The 17,138-nt window shown below is 38.1% G+C and overlaps 1 protein-coding gene across 1 annotated transcript in view; it reads right to left on the reverse strand.

Annotated features, from left to right (window-relative positions):
• Positions 1 to 4,856: 4,856 nt before the first annotated feature.
• The window catches only part of ITGB8 (integrin, beta 8), a 30,087-nt gene continuing 17,805 nt past the window's right edge, over positions 4,857 to 17,138 (reverse strand). The window contains exons 6-13 of the mRNA XM_010149297.1: positions 15,140 to 15,235; positions 14,958 to 15,047; positions 12,655 to 12,789; positions 9,303 to 9,708; positions 8,388 to 8,613; positions 6,674 to 6,777; positions 5,390 to 5,553; positions 4,857 to 5,296 (exon numbers count right to left, since the gene is read on the reverse strand). Coding sequence (XP_010147599.1) covers positions 5,174 to 5,296; positions 5,390 to 5,553; positions 6,674 to 6,777; positions 8,388 to 8,613; positions 9,303 to 9,708; positions 12,655 to 12,789; positions 14,958 to 15,047; positions 15,140 to 15,235 — 1,344 coding nt within the window. The 3' untranslated portion in view covers positions 4,857 to 5,173. The remainder of the gene's footprint in view (positions 5,297 to 5,389; positions 5,554 to 6,673; positions 6,778 to 8,387; positions 8,614 to 9,302; positions 9,709 to 12,654; positions 12,790 to 14,957; positions 15,048 to 15,139; positions 15,236 to 17,138) is intronic.

Consider the following 17,138-nt stretch of genomic DNA (forward strand, 5'->3'; position numbering starts at 1 on the left):
ATAAAATCTAGAGAAACATTATTTACCTGTATATACTTTTTTACAAAAGGTAGCATATGTTAAATAGAAAGTTAAAAACTGTAGTATTATTAACTGCTCTCACACCACTGCTAAATAAAACACTTTAAAATAGCTTTCTTTTTTTGAAGCAGTAGTAGGTAAAAGTGAAGAAGTTGTTAGCACAGTGAATCCATCCAACACTAATGCCTCCCCAAAAGAATCTTTCATCCTTCAACATCTCCCTTCAAAATAAAACTGAAACAGCCCAAACACAATATAGGTATCAGGATGAAAAGTTAGGATTTGGGTAGAAGTCATTGTTTTAACAAATGCGAGACATTCTAATGTTGTTTTTAAATAAGTAGGTACCTTTTTTTTAAAAAAAAAAAATGTCTGCAGAAAAGAAAACAAAGAGAACATGCAATCCAGAGCAGCATTTCTAAAGCTCAAAAATCTACTAATTTTAGTTTGGGTTGGTTTTTTTTTTTCCCTTTACCCAGAAAGGCCAGCCATTCTGAGCCGGCTTGCTCAGTGAAACCCCACTGATTTGGCTCATTATAGAATTGCATTCACGCTGGCTAATTTTAACTTTTTTTTTCTTGCTCCATGAATTCCAATTCTCTGTAATATCTGTGAGATGCCTGTGCATTGAGCAGCATCACGATCATCATTAAAATGTAGTAGTGTTCTTAGCTACTGCTCCATCTCTGCTTAGCAAACGCATCCTTCCCCTCTCATGTCAATGGACAGCCAGCACACTGGCACTATGCGTCACTCATAGCCAGAGCAAAGTGTCACCCAGCACTGACTCCACACGAATGCCTCTGTCAGAAGTGCCCTTTCCCAGCTCCATCTTACATTCCTTAAGTCTGGCTGGTGGAGATCCTGGGGTTGGTGGGAAGTGAATGGGCAGATGCCTAGAAATTTCCCAGAAGTTTTAATGAAGCTCGGCCACATCCAGCTTTACAGTACATACTGGCACAGGCTTGCTAGGTTACATGCAAGCGTTTTTTGATGAGTAAAGATGCAAAAAGCCTGCAGAGCTGAGGGTAGAGTGTGGCCAAGTGCCTAGGACAGAAACTGTACCACCTTCTGCAAGCCAACCTACTTTGGAGAGGCTTCCTGCCTTGACAAATGGATAGCTGTTGTCTCAGGGCACTATCTCTGCAGGGATGCTATAGGATTATTCCCAGTACTGGGAATTGGAGGACGCACTGCGCCTGCTGAGAATGCCATCCCTCTACAACTCCCTGCACAGGCAGCAGTACCCTTGCATCTCTGCCTTGGGCATCGCTAGGCTTCACAGCTAATTTAAGATTAAGGGCTGCCTGAAGCTGCTTCACACCTTCACTATCACATTTTGCAACACATGTACATTCAGGTTTGCACACTAAGCAGGAAAAAAAATATATATGATCAGACTGGGAACATAATTTTTTCCACTGCAGTCTGAAGAATACTTTACATAGCACGTTTTCATGACACCATAGAAAGGAAAAAATAAATCCAGTTGAAAATAATGGTTAAAATGTAAACTATGTCTATACAAATGTCCTTCCTTTTTAAGGTTCACTTTCAACATTCCTTGTGAAGTAAGGGAATTTCAGCTGGGCACAATGAAAATTCCTTGCATACCATGTGCACGTTTTCTGGATGAAACAGCTATTTTCCCACACACTTCTGTGGCAATGTTATTAACATACTCATGATGCTTGGAAATAATCAATTCATAACAGTTCCACATTTTAGAGCCTTTAAAAAAAACAAGTAAAATGAATGCTTTTTAATTACATAAACATGCCATTTCTGAATGGTTAGACAAATAGCCAGTTAAAGGTAAAAAAGTGGGATTAGAATTTGAAAATTATACATACGAATTTAACATTAACAAGTCTGCTGTGAAAAGTCATGCATATGCTCTGTGTGATCAAATCTAAAAACAACTCCCCAGACCAATGATGTGCAGCAGTATACTTTTGGGTATAGGCATGTAATTGAACTATTTGACTTTATTTTTCATATTTTGAAGAAGTCCAGGATAAGACAACTTATTTAAGAAGTTTGTAACATTCTATTCGGTGACTAGATATATTTTCTCCTATTTTTATGAGCATCTTTGACGCACAAGATATTGAAAACTAATATGAACTAATTCTTCTTTAATATCTCTCAAAGTAAGCACTATAGGAAGCAGAGTCCTTCTGCAATCGCGGAGGAAATTCCTTGTGAATTACAGGCTGCTTTCTCATTTAAGGTCATGTGCTGAGGGAACACAGCTCCCTAAATAGTGAGGCTTTTGTTGGGCTATTCATCTCCTGCAGCAGCTCCTCTGAAAAACATGGTCAAAGGCAGAGGGAAACAAGCACCAGGCAAAGCCAGAGTTTCTCATGGATAGATTCCATCCCTAGAAACAAAGCCTCCTCCCAAGGATCCTGCTCTGTATAAGCTCCCCATGGGCCTTCTAAAAGCCTTGACCTGTCACATTAGCAGCAGCTTATTCTTTTTCACTAGGCTCCTCCACAATACAGCAAAGTCATGAGGGAGATCCAAGAAAAGCTTTTAAAAAAACCTATTTTTTTAAATATACTTTTTTTTTTTTTAAAACTCTCAGGACAGCAAGCAGCTTACAGTGCAATTTGTCCTGTGAGGCTGCTCTATTTGACCAGAGCATTTTAAACATTCAGGCAGGTGTCTGATAAGGAAATACTGGCCGTGCCCCTTCACAGGCAACACCGCAATGCCAACCAAGTGCTACAGAAGAAAAGTATCAGCAGTGCAATGTGTCTGGAAGAAGAGTGTTACAGCTCAAATTGTTCTTCCACAAAGAACCCAGCTCCATTGTCCCCTGCCCTCATAATTTAACTTCCTCTAACAGTGAAAAATATTTTCTAAAGAACAAGCAGTAGCTATCACTTCGGTAAGTGCTTTAAAGGCAATTATAGGAAATCCATTCTGAAGCATTTTTTTTTGCTAAAAAAAAAAATAAAAAAAAAATCACACTGTTTAAAAAACATAATCACATCTTTTGTTATATACTCAGATATTCCCTGCTGAGCTTTTAATTTGTTTGTTTGTTTATTTTGTTAAGTGAAACAGATAACCAGAGACTTTGTTTCCTATTCACCTAAAAATACTAATGAATTGTGACAAGGACAAGAGCAAGTAAACCTGTAACAACCCTTTCTCTCTATTCCATTGAAGCCATTCAGGGTCAGTGTAAAGAAACCCCCTTTTCTTAAATGAGACACTTTTACCTGTATAGTAGAAAGCTCAGGGTCTACTTTGAAAACTGCTTTAGAAACACTTAGTAGTCCAGTTTATATTTTTAAAAAAAAACAATCCCTAAAATCCAAAGCCTTTATGACAATTTAATGGAATGCCCATTGCCTCTATAATGTTTTTCTGAATCCCACTTGATCCATGACCCGAGAAACTGTGAACACTCAAATAACACTTATCATGTGTTCTGCATCCTGTCTTCCTTACACATGTATACTCCTCAGATTTCAGTGGAAATTTACAGAAGTGCCATGGTTTAATCCCAGCCAGCAACTACATACCTCACAGCCACTCGAAATATAGAATAAGAAATATTAAATATATACTAATTTCTAAAAACTGCATATAAAGAGGTCCTGCTTTATTTCTGTAACTCTTATCTATGACCAGTACAGACCAATATTTAGTATCAGTAATTAATGTTGCTAAAATGATACACTGCATACTGTCTTCTAAGATGATTTTTCTTTTTGCCAACAAGATTTTAGTGCATTACAGGTTGATTAGATTTTCGTAGGGTTTTGGCAGCACAAAGTTAGTAAATCAGACCTTGGCTGACTCTTCCAACTAGCACATAACAATAACATATCTGGTTTCAGGGGTAAGAAAATTCTTCTGTTTGACCTTGTAGCTCAAATTCTGCTCTCAGATAAACTTATATTTGTCCCACTATGTTTAGAAGTGTTTTGCTGATTTCTGAAGTCAGAATTTGATCCCACATTTATGAAGTCAATTAATGTGTTCTCTTGAGAAAAAAAACCCCATGGTTTTCCTCACTTTCTTTCAAATTGCAGGTTCTTTTTCACACCACACTGGACACATTTTCAAATGCACAGTCAAAAAAGCTGAAGTGGTTATGCAAGGACTCACAAAAACTAATCCCATCAACTAATTTACAGAGAAAAAAAGTGTGTGTGGGTAAAATCAAACTTATGTCTGACATCATACAAAAAGAACAAAGCCCTTATTTGGCAAAACACTGACATGTAGCTAGCAAACCAAACACAGCTCTGGTGTAATTTATCTGCTTGCAATGAAGTTGATGCTTCTGACTCCAAAGGTGAAGTCAGCTGGCAGTGATCATCATGTAGACTATGCTGCTGGACAGAGGAACTTTTGTTTTCTGTAGCCCCTCAGTTTCCAAATACCTTAACATTCATATATAAATTTTTATGTTGAGACAAGTAAAAAAGATAAAAATTACTCTTTATCAGATATAAATTATCTTTAACAATGTATAAAAAACTATATATATATAATTTATCTGTGTGTGTGTGCACAGATGTGTGTGCATGTAAACACACACATATACACTCACACCAATAACTAGGCACTCATTAAATCCAGTCATGTTTATTAAGCAATGAGGAGAAGCTAAGAGGCTAAAGCAGAAAAATCAGTGGAATTTAGTCAACTGAGAGAACTATAAAAGTACCGTTTACTCTCTTTAAGAGTATTTGAATAGTTTATCTATTGCTATAATATACAGCAACGTTAATAAATTCAGTCACAGTTTTTGTCCATTCCCACAGAGCACATCAGTACTAGCTACATGTAGAGTGAGATCAGTGCTTTGTCAGATTGGTTCATATCTACATCCTAGACCATAACTAAATAAATTAGAATATCCTAAAGTGCTACATCAACACTAATGTTCCTGAACAGTAGTAACGCACATTTCTCTTTCAATCAAAAAGAAATAAAATACAGCAGCTATAGTTTCAAACATAGTCACATTACGTGAATATGCTTACATGTAACTTTGTTACAGTATCCAACAAAACAGATGACACAAAGCCATAGGGCAACAGTCAAGGCCCCAACAGACCAGAAAAGGTTACTTTTTCAAAGTTGGGCATGATGGAACCAGGCATTTGCAGAAAGCACACTGTCTTCAGAAGTCACACTTGAAAGTTTCGTTTAATCGTAACTTGCTGATGTCGATATTTATTTCCTCTGGTTTGTCACGTCTGTATGTTACTGTTCTTGTACAAACAGTAGGCAAAAACATCTTATCCTTGAAGGAGAAGATACAATTTTTATCAACAATTAGATAACTTTTATGTGCAAGAAAAAGATTACCGAATATGATTGCTCTGAAATGAATTACCTTCTTTGTTGCAGATACTCTGTAATCAGCTGAAGATTTAACTTTATTGCTACTCCCTTGCAGAATTATCTGCCTGATGATAAGGACAACAAGCAACCCAATCAGAAAGGTAACTATAAAGATTATGGAAAAGACTCTAAAGTAGCTTCGTCCAGAGAAACATTCTGCAATGAAAGGGAAACACAAGTGTAAAGCCTAACGTATGGAAACAGGCCCACCCCTCAAACACAGTTATACCTACCACCACAGAGTAATGCTGCATAAATATAACAGGAGCCTGATGAAGGTTAAGGGGAAATAACTCAAGGAATTTAAGGACAAAAGTTGCTCTGTGCAAGCTTTAAATACAGGCCATATCACAAAAGGCAATTTCAATTAAGATCCACTGTAGAAAAATGGTCAAGCAATCATTCCTTTAATGTACAGAACTAAGACTAAGGCTTCACTGTGCTGGCTACTGCACATTCTCTGTAAGATGGTGAATTTATAGCTGAAATAGAGAGGATGAATTGTTACAGAAGTATGGGGCCAAGACAGTTTAATCTTCACAAGATTACAGCGCAGATCACTGGCAAAATATGAAAGAAAATGTGTTTTCTTGAATCTTTGTCCAGTTCTCTCCTCGCTGGTAAACCTCTTTCACACAACAAGCTTTCCATAAATTCATCCTAACTACATGAGAAAGGTATTCACAGTCAGTTTTCTCATTTATGAACAACCATAAGATAAAAATATGTGCAAAAATGTGAAGTGAAAAAGGTAACCATTTATCTGCATTTTTGTTGCAGCGTGAGCTGATTAAGATTTAAGAGATTTTATTTAAATAGATTTTATTCTTCCACAGCCCTCATAACTACAGTTTGTTATATCTTAAAGGAATATTTAAACATTACAGCACATGAGGTAAGCATTCTATTTCATTCTTCCTTGTTTCTGGTAATGTCATATAATGTAAGCATATCCAAAGTAATAAAACATACAGATGCCATTACAGATCTTTATAAATATTTCTTTAAGCATTGCTCAGGCAGGATTCATTATTATTAGATGTGACTCCTTAGGGAGCTGGGAAATCTGATTTAGCAATGCTTGCCAATCACATTTCCTGTTATTATTTATCTTTTACTTTCCCTGAAGTGATGAGTGATTTTTCTCTTTTTCCTTTCTTTATTTCTTATTGTAAGGATATGATACACTTTTGAAAGACGTAGCAGTGGTGAATTCAATTGTTAATCCCAGATGATTTTCATGTCTTATTAAAATTACCTAGAAAACATCACATACCTGAAGTTTGGTCAATATAATGCAGCAGGTAAGCACATGAGGTTGCACATTGGTCAAGTTTTGCTTGAGATGCATTGTTAGAATGATGGCACTGAACACAATTCCTGTAAAATAAAAACGTAATTAGAAACCTATGTCCTTCTCTGTACCCTCCTTAAAGAGGTTGTATCAACAGGCTGACGTATTGCTTGCATATAATGCTTTCCTGTTGTTAGTAAAAACATTGCGACATTTATTTTTTTCTGAAATGTGATGCCTCTCTCAGCATTTTATCCTTGTGATGCTTCTCAGAACTAACTACTCAGAAGTGGTTAAGTAAAACATGTCTTTGGCTTCCAGCCACCTTCATCCAGCCCATGCTCTGCCTTTTGTGATGTGAGTTTTTCAGGGAGTGTGGCTAAGGGTCCAGCAACCTTTCTTCGGCTGTCAGCCTCCAGTTCAGTCCTAGCCTTTCCTTATCTATCCATCTCATTGGGATACCTGCTGGGACTGAAGGAAAGGGATAGGTGTAGGAAACACAGCTTTGTTAATAATTTTTTGGATGCTATGTTAAGACAAAGCCACGTTAGTTTGCTCTGTTGAGCATTTCAGAGGATCGGCAGCACAGAGGGAGGCAGCACTGTTAGTCTTACCATTTTCTCTGTACAGCCTTGCAGAAGATGAACATCACAAGTGATCCTGAAAAAGCCTTGACTGAATTTTTAATGAAGCTATGCCATCTTCTGAATTTATTAAAGGTACGCATTTCACAGCGACTTTGAACAAGTGTAAGCCAGCAAGGCTAACTGCATTTTATCTAGTGAAGGCTTAGCATCACCTTTTCAGACATGGGCCAGCTTGGCTCTCCAGCATACCCACCAGATGAGCTATAATTCAAGTGAATACAAATAAGGAACAATCTCATTTTGATCACAATTCCGTTTCCCACGAAAGGCTGATCTCTCACCCTCTCAGCCACAGTGGGATGCAGATTACATATGCTGACAGGAGCGCATAGAAGAGCCATGCCCAAGGACAGGGCTTTATTGACTCTTTAAGCCAGCACCACTCATTGTGGCACTAGCAGCTTGGTTTAGCTTCTCTCCTCCTTGGGCTGCTCACTTTGTCCTCCACACTGTCCGCTCATTTACATGGGTAAGGAAAAATGACATGCTTTAAAACTAGCATGGCAAAGACTAAGTGGTTTAAAACTGAGTAACAGAGAATGTTGTTCTCTAAGTAAGACCAGCTCTACTCTGCTGACCAATGCACAGGTACCACCCCTGTTCCACACCTCCTTCTTTTAGCTGAGGAGCGCAAGGAGTGTGTAAAACCAAAGTTGGAGAATATTACTGGACTTGGTGGCATTCAAGAGTGGGATTTAATGACCATTTTTAAAACTCCAAATTTATGGGCTATTTCCTAGCCAGAAGTTTTCATATGAAGAACCATCCTTTAATAAACATATGAAAAAATTATACTCATAGGACACACCTCTGACTTCAGAAAGCTGAAACTTGGACACAGATTGGTGATCAGAGACATAGATATGTAATTCTCTTAATTAACAGTGTGAACTCTGCAACTACATAGAGAAAAGTCTCAAGTATTAATTATTTCAATTTCCCACAGTCTAAATATCTAAGAAATATAGCAGACACTTAGCCAAGCAGAAATATCTCTTCTTATTTCAACACTACAGTTAAAAAAGTCACGTCTAGCACAAGAAACTTACCAGTTTTCCTCACAGGCTTTGTTACAAGTAGGGCAATATTCACACAAACGGCCAAAGCTTCTTGGGTCTGTGCACTCACACTTTCCACATACACATTTTCCTCTCCCACTGCACATCTGGCCCTTTGAATTCAGGCAGTGCTTTGCTGATTGTAACGAGCACTGGCAACGGTCACTTTCCCAGCCAGCAAAGCATATGCATTTACCAGCTTCACATTCACCATTACCTACAACATCAGATAGCCTTGAGTTATATGCTTTTATGAAAATATAGAAAGACAATTTTTATACACATGTATATTTCTATTGCTGGTGCTTAACCTTAAACAGAGCTAATTTAGACCTTGGCTCACTAATTAGTATTTAAATTAACAATTTAGGCTGAAATTACTAGCATGATATGTATTTATTGACGCTATTTGCGGTTAAGTTGAGCAAAAGTTGCCACCCTGATGTCATCCTAAAACATTTTACTAGAATTTTCTCTGTTGCCTTAGATCAAAGCCATGGGGCTTAAAAATTACACAATGACCAGGAAAAGTTTTCAGGCAAACTAAACAAACTTCTCTTCAGCAAGAAGGCATTCAGTTCAAATAAACAGCAAGATACAGTGGAGGAAGGAGTATCAAGCTCATATACACATACCACCCCTCCCCTCCCCTAATAGCTAAACTTAAACCAAACTCAATAAATTCCCTAAAAAGCAGTGCTGAAGTTTAGAAGACAGTGCATATCCCTGTGATGAAAAAAGTCTAGGAATGCGAACTCCTAGCAGGCAGTTCAGGACATTTCACACTCTAATTCTGCACACACAATTCTTGTACTCAACAGCCTTTTATCGTTTTCAGCTGTATCATGTACATAAGCTTCAGAAAACCAAACCAAAACAAATACAGACATAAACTCTGCAGCTTACCAGAACATAACTTTCCCTGGTGATACGGGCAGGAAAAATCATCCATTTCACAGTACTTGCCATACACCTTGCCTAGCTTGGTTTTGTAGCAGAAACATTTTCCATTTATGCAATTTCCTCGACCACTGCAGATAGGCTGGTCCCAGTGTCGTCTGCACCGCTCAGAAGGAAGCGTATCTCTATTAGAGCCACAATTATTGTCACTGCAATGGGACTGTTTGCCATCAGAAGAAGTTTCATCAGCCCATACTCTTGTGTGACTTGCACTGTCTCCATACCGACAGGCACAGCTTTTCTGCACATTAACAATGGCGGTTTCATTGAAACCAATAGGCTTAAGTATTGCATATTTTCTTCCTCCAGTTGTATCACATCCTTTCATTGTAATTGATACATTGAAAAGTACCTAAGAAGAAATGAAGACAGATCTTACATCATTATTATTTCCTACAAATTGCTTAGAATTTTTAACACATAAATAAAGCAGACCCTTACATTATCTATGAAGGTGTAATAGCTAATAATAACAAAATACGCAGTGGCCATTTGTCAAATGTGATATATTAGTAATGATAGGCATCACAAATACAGTTAAAACCCTAACATTAGAAGATTGACAGCAGTCTACTTTTCACGTGAAGAAAGCATAGCTCGAGAACACAAATTTAATACAATTCAAATGATCACTGAATTACCATCATCATCCTCCTGATTTTATTTAATGTGTACATTTTGTGTATATTACAGAAATACTCAAATGAAAATTGGGACTAGATTTAGCAATACAATGCACAAACAGAAAGGGATACTTTTCATAAAATAGCCTATAATGAATGTTCTTGCTGCAGAAATGATCTGTGCAAATAGAAACCACACAGTTTTTTGGATGGCCTTATCTACTACTAAACCACAGAAAAGGCTCACACCTTAGCAGCAGCTTATTTTTGCCATTCCTGCAATGGGGATGGAGCAAGAGTCTTGTTGCTCTTGCTGTGGCCCTGGGTGAACCAAGTGATGCTTTGCGGTGGAGCCAGTGCCTATCTGTTGGCCAGATCATGGCCATCACCACCATGTTCCAGGACCCCATCCTGCAGCAGCTGCCACTGTGGCTTTCCACAGTCCTGACACAGGACTCCAGATCATTTTGGTCAATAGGTGACTGCCATAGAGTTTGCATCAATCACTACCAAAACTCTTCTACAGCATCTGACATCTGTGATACCTTCACTGGATAGTAATCTTGTATTTCACGATGGTTTTTGTGCTTGTGGGGTTTTTTTTTACTGGTAGGCTTCTGACAGGGTATTCTCACTAAGGCTACTTAGGCTGCTGACAGAAAATAACTCTTCCTTGTCTCCTCACAGAGCAAACAAGGAAAATAAGAGAAAGGAGCCCAGAAGAAGCAAATACCTTTAGTTTATACCACCAAAGAACAAAGATTTCAAAAAAAAAAAAAAGAGAGCGCCTAAGAAACTGATTATATATGAGGTTGAAACTACTCACGAAGACTAAGACCATTCATTCTCATTGCTTTCTCCCCACCCCACTGCACCCCCACATGAGAACAGCCGAGCCCTTGGGGACAATGGTGGCTTTGTGGAGAGCGGGGCTGCAACTGCCTACATGGACAACAGGAGAAGAATGCTATGCAGAAGCATGCACTTTTTAATGTCATATTGAGGGGGCACACAGGCTTTGTCTCACCCTTTGCTTTTCTTATTGTTTCTTAAATGCACCACTAAACACATGACCCCTTAGTTGCCTACACTCCCTGTGCATAAGACTCATTCCCTTCGGTTATGGGGCAAAAGTGTGGCTATGCAGTAATTAATTCATATGGCAGGTGCGTATCATGTGGGGAGGACAGGCTGCAGTTAGAGAATGTGCTTTTTATTCAACACAGAACCCTACAAGAAAACACCATCTTCATGTACGACACACTGCTGGAGGAATGGAAGGGAAACGGGAGGGAAGGGCAGATCATGGCTTGCGTATGAGTTGTGAAATTTGAAGGGTCTGAACACAGCAGCAGAAAGATTAAACTAAATAATTACAACATTGTAAACACTGATACTTGCTAATAGCCAAAGTTAGTTTTGCACCCTGAAGAGGCCGTAGGATTCTTCATTTTGTGTTTTGTTAAGAAAAGGAAGGAAGAAGGATTAGACAATGAAAGGAATGTGAGAATTAAGGAAAAACATTTTGCATATAAACAAATACTAAAAGGAGGATTTACGGTTAAAATAAATTAATCTCTTGAGGATGGCTCCTTTTCAACAGCAGTAGTGGTTTAGGACCACATGCAATCTTTTACAGTCAACTGGCTTGGCTTTTTATTAAAAAGAAACAAATATAAATATTTTTATTTTCATTAAACAGAACAAATTCCAGCCCTATTTCTTATGACATGCACAGGGAACAACACTGGAGAAGATACGAGTTAAGAAAAACATAGTAAATCTCCCTTAAACTGTAGAAGCTAATCAGCAGCAAGTTGTGCAGAAAAAATTCAAAAGAGCATGAAATACATTTAAATGAAAGTATTTAAAATTCACACATTTAATCTACTGATTTGGTTTGCTATTTCTACACACAGACACAATTAATATCATACCAGCTGAGATTTATGTACATGTCAAGAAGGAAAGAACTGCTTGACCCTGATCTTCAGAAACACAGGCCTCTTCCTGGCAAGCTAAATGAATTGCTCTACTAGTCCAAGCAATTAAATAAATATATCAAGGCACAGAGAAGTTGTTCTGGGAAGAAAACCATGTTCTTTATAATAGCCAGACATCTTCCCCTGCATTTTCATGGTGCATGATGCTTCTGTTTTACAATCTGTTTCATTTAGTAGGTGGCACCAATCCAAATGGGGATTAATAATTTTATTAATTTGATTTATAAAATAAACTAATTATCCACAATCCTGAGTGAGTCTGAAGACTACTAGAACAAGGAGAGAGAAAGGTGGTGTCTGGTACAGACCCAAGGAACACAAATTCCAGTGATTCTTTTCCACTGGGTTATTATCTTTCAAACTCTTTGTGCAGATTTACTGATTTAATCACAATGAAAGTGGCTATTGTGCCCAGTAGAGGACAAAAGAGGAGAATTTTAATGGACGTTAGCTTTCAGGGAAAGCTTTGAGCCTTAGTTCCATGAGATTAGTGAGAATTAAAATAAGATCCAGGAAAAATAAAACCAGAGAATAATAGAGGGTTTGTGATCATTAATCACATAAATCCATTTTCAGTTTAAGTAAATCCCTAGAAGATTTACACCATTGAAACCCAACCAAACAGGAAAATAAGTATTCCAGTTCCTTGAAGAACAAGAACTATCAACGTACTTCTTCATTATATCCCACATTTTTACATCCTTCCATGCCAGTTTTTTTACTTCCATCAGGACAGATTGCAGTGATATTAAAATGAAGACCTTGAATCTGGTTATCCACTTGAATTTTCACTTCAGAGATCAGTTTCTGTAACCAGAAAACAAGTTTTAGTTGCATTGCATCTCAACACATAAAGTGCATTAGTGACTAACACCAAGCACGGCTACTATGTCTGACTAGAAATGAAGAAAGCTTGTCTGTGTGAATGAAGAAATGAATTAAAGCATTGTTTCCCATATAAAGACCCAATTACATTCCAAATATACACAACCAGTGAACTGGTAATTCTGATAAAGAGGATTACATTTTCCAGATAAAAATGTTTTCAGCTCTCCTAAAATGGTTTTGAGACTGTATTTTTGGCAAATTAAAAATCTATTCTAACATCTGTGTGCAACAAAACCTGCTTATTGTTTGAAAGATTATGCTTCCTTTTAGCCACACATTTAAAATAAAACAGTAAAACTACATTCAACTATTTTTATCCAGCAGAAAAGGTTCCTAATTCACTTGATATTTCATAGGCTTCTGATATTTTGCATCTGTCTTGGAAACGTTTCCTCTGAACAAACCTTAGGGTGAGTTAAATCTATTGGGATTATTCTTACTGATTTAACTGGGTCAGCTAAGACTATGTAAATCAATAAATGGTTAATTCCCATTAGGGCTTTCTGCAGTCTAAAATGATGCAAAATCCAGCTACTTTGTAACTTGTATTCACTGCATGCTCTAAAATCCTACTTGATTCCAAGAAGGAATATTGCTTCTGGATGTTTAAAAAATTTTTTTAAAGCTCTGTAGAAACCTATGCACTGAAAATTACACCAAGAGATTATTAAAATTCCTGGCATATTACTATTTTAAAAATTAGTTTAGTGGGATAATTTTACTGCTACAAATGGAAATTTAATTACATGAATCAGAACACATGTTTATCTTAGTAACTTTTTGAAAATCCGTGACTCATCTTTGGATTCTTAGCCAGGGATTTTCATCCAGGGTTTTCCACAACTAAGCCTAAGGTTTCCCTGCCTAGAACAAGAGTGCAAGAGGCCCACTGTCATCAAACATCAACACTAAATTTATTTTCTTATCTAAGTACTTTTGCTTTCAAGAAAGCAAAACATTCAAGCATCGTTCAGTGTGTGTTTGTATATTACGAGCCCCCTAAACTATGATAAAAATCTCAAAGTATCAAATCCAGTGATGTTTAGGATGGAAAGGAAGATACTGTCTAAAATTGAAAATAAGACAAGAGCAAACTGGGGGTGGTTGGAGCAGGAAAGTCCCACAGAATCTTACACTGAAATAAATAATTATTTTGCAAATTATTGTTTCCTCTCCTTGAAAGTCTGCTCTGCACTGTGTTCTAAAAACCAGGCTACAATTTAGGCTTTTGCAACTTGCATGTTAGTGTAACTTGCAGACCTTAATAGCATTCAATCATCTAACCCACCACGTTCATCTACGGGGTCCCTGTGCTCTAGTACATCAAATGTGTACAACTTGGCTTCATTTTCAAAGCTGTTCATGCCCCCTCTTACCAGGCTATTTTTCATTCACTATCAAGATGCCAACTTCCACTTTGAAATTGCCATTCCCTGTCAGTCCTTTGTGAAAAGTGACTTTATGCTCTTTCCCATACTATTACTTTCTCTTTCCCATTCTATAACTTCCAGTTGAGAACTCTAGGCAGTTCTCAAAGCCATTTCTTGTTCTCTCCCAAATCCCTATCAAAACTCTTCTTCATTGCCATGCCTCGAAACACCAAGCCATTACAGTGCTTTGTGCAGTGTAAATCCTGCTTTCCACAATATCCACTGTTGTCAAACTAATTCCTTGTAAATTCTCACCTGTTGTCCATTTTCTAAGAATTATACTACCTTTTTGCTCTGAATTTATATTGTGTCTAGATGCTGGTGACTGGTTTGTGACTAAAGATCTGAGATGCCAAAATCCAAACAAGTCAGACATTTCTTTTGAAGTTACATGGCAACAGCAGAGAGAATCAAACAGCAGGTTTAGAAGCATCCTTAGAAAGGAAGACCTCTTGGCTTTGAGACGCTGGCAGCCTGGGATTTTGAGAGGTAATGTGAGATAGTGTCACCCACCAAGTTGGACATTCACAAAAGTAGGGAACTTATCCTTGTGGACTTCAGATAGAAGCCAAGATCCTGGAAATCCCAACTTAAGGCTATGAAAGGTGAAAAATCCCTGTACAAATATGTCATAAAACATTGTCACTCTCATCATACCTGATAGGCTTCTACCACCAAATCATTGAGATTTGCTGCTTGTGATTCTATCTGTCTTGCAATAGTACCGGGCAACAGAGGTAACAGATCCTATGAAAAATACAATCATTTATGCAGTTTTAATTTTTAATATAATTATTATGCTTTCAAAATTGGAAAAAGAAATCTGGTTTCTAACCTACTTTATACCAATGGAACTGACTTCCTTGAACTGCAAAAATAACATTGATGTTATTGTCGATCAATTTCTCAGAGAGCTGCCCAAGAGATGGATGCTCCTGAAAAACACAACAGAAAAGAGAAGACTGCAGATTAGTAGGGAAAAAATGTATTTCATATATAACACAATACAGGGTTCCAAAATCACCTCAATTTCTAAATGTACAGAGAAATGCTAAGCCTACATTCAAAAGAAGGTGGAAGAAGGTGGGATCAACCAAATAATCAGATCATGACAAAAAAAAAAAGTCATCAGGGCATCATCCAGACTGTGACAGGCTTCTCTGTTGTCAGCTATGCAACGGTGCTACACAGTGGGAAGACTAACTCATACTGTACTATTTTGTTGGTTTGAGTCTGATGTTTAAGAAGTACAGATATAATGTTGTCCATGGTCCATCTAGAAGAATAACAAGATTTCTGAGAATGATAAGTAGGTTCTTGTGCAAAAGTCAGGGAGAAAAATGCAACATGATGACACTGAGATGATGTGTGCTTTTGCGAACAGCAAGGTGAGTAATTAAAAAGTTTGTTTCTCAGAAACGTATTTTGGCAGCAAGGATCAGACACATCAGCTGAATGCAGCTACTGGGTCAGGTTCTAGCGATGCCAGTATTCTATACATCTTACAGCTGACAGCTTTCTCCTTCTCTGTATGTCCAAGACGTGCCTTGGGAGTGATGCCTCCAGTCCTCCCTGCAACGAACTGCTATATTTTCTTAACCACACTTGTGCTTGAAGAAGGTAGCATGAGTTTCATATCTCTCCCCAGTAATGACATTTCTCTGTTTAGCGAAGTACCTTTGACTGCATGTCCTGTGCCAGTGACCTGCCCTTCTACACTTCTCATTGAGACATCTGACATGGATTAGAGAACAAGAGGTGTGTTGCTGTGTCTTCATCCAAGATCTGGGGAAGCCCAATGGTGTCTGGGGCTATGTGAGATCCCTCCAGCTCCAGTCCTCTAAAACAAACCGTATCTGGAAGTTACTGCTTATTTACCATACTGACCTGGTTTCAGCTGGGACAGAGTTAATTTCCCTTCCAGTAGCAGGTATAGAGTGGTGGTTTGGATTTAGCTTGTGATTAATGTGATAACACACTGATGTTTTGGCTGTTGCTAAGTGGTGCTTACACTAAGTCAAGGACTTTTCAGCTTCCCATGATCTGCCAGCGAGAAGGTGCACAAGAAGCTGGGAGGGAGCACAGCTGGCCAAAGGGACATTCTATACCATGTGACGTCATGCCCAGTATATAAACTAGGGGAGTTGGCAGAGGGACAGCGATCACTGCTCAAGGGTTGCTGGGCCTTGGCCAGTGGGTGGTGAGCAGCTGTGTCAGTTGTTTTTCCTGGGTTTTCTTTCTCTCTCTTTTTGTTGTTTTCCTTTTCATTACAATTTTATTATATTCTTTTATTTTATTTCAGTGATTAAACTGTTCTTGTCTCAACCCACGAGCTTTCTTGCTTCTGACATTCTGATTCTTTCCCCCATCCCACCAGGGGGAGGGGAGTTGATCGAGCAGCTCTGTGGTACTTGGTTACGGACTGGGGTTAAACCATGACAGCCCTTTTTGGTGCCCAACATTGGGCTCAAAAGGATCTGACCAGAGCATGTTAAAATAAATTTGTCATAAACATTCATTGTATTAGTTTAATAGTCGCTGGTCACAATGTTGTTTTACCTGGTCACATGGTTGTGTCATGTAAATCCTTACTTGCAATATGTGTTCCCTGTGGTGCTGGGAGGTAGATCAGGACTATAATTTTGCTGTACTGTGTAATTTTGGTTTATGATACAGTAACATTACTGGTTAAGAGACTAATCTGGTATTTGTACTTGGTATTGCTGTCATCTCCATATATTGAGCACCATCTCTCAGAAATTATTAATAATCACACTCTTCACCCTTTCTCCCTAGAGAACCCATCTATGGGGAAGACAGAGGGATATGTACTGCCCT

Source organism: Eurypyga helias, unplaced genomic scaffold (assembly GCF_000690775.1).
Source record: "Eurypyga helias isolate BGI_N326 unplaced genomic scaffold, ASM69077v1 scaffold8893, whole genome shotgun sequence".
NCBI classification, from domain to species: domain Eukaryota; kingdom Metazoa; phylum Chordata; class Aves; order Eurypygiformes; family Eurypygidae; genus Eurypyga; species Eurypyga helias.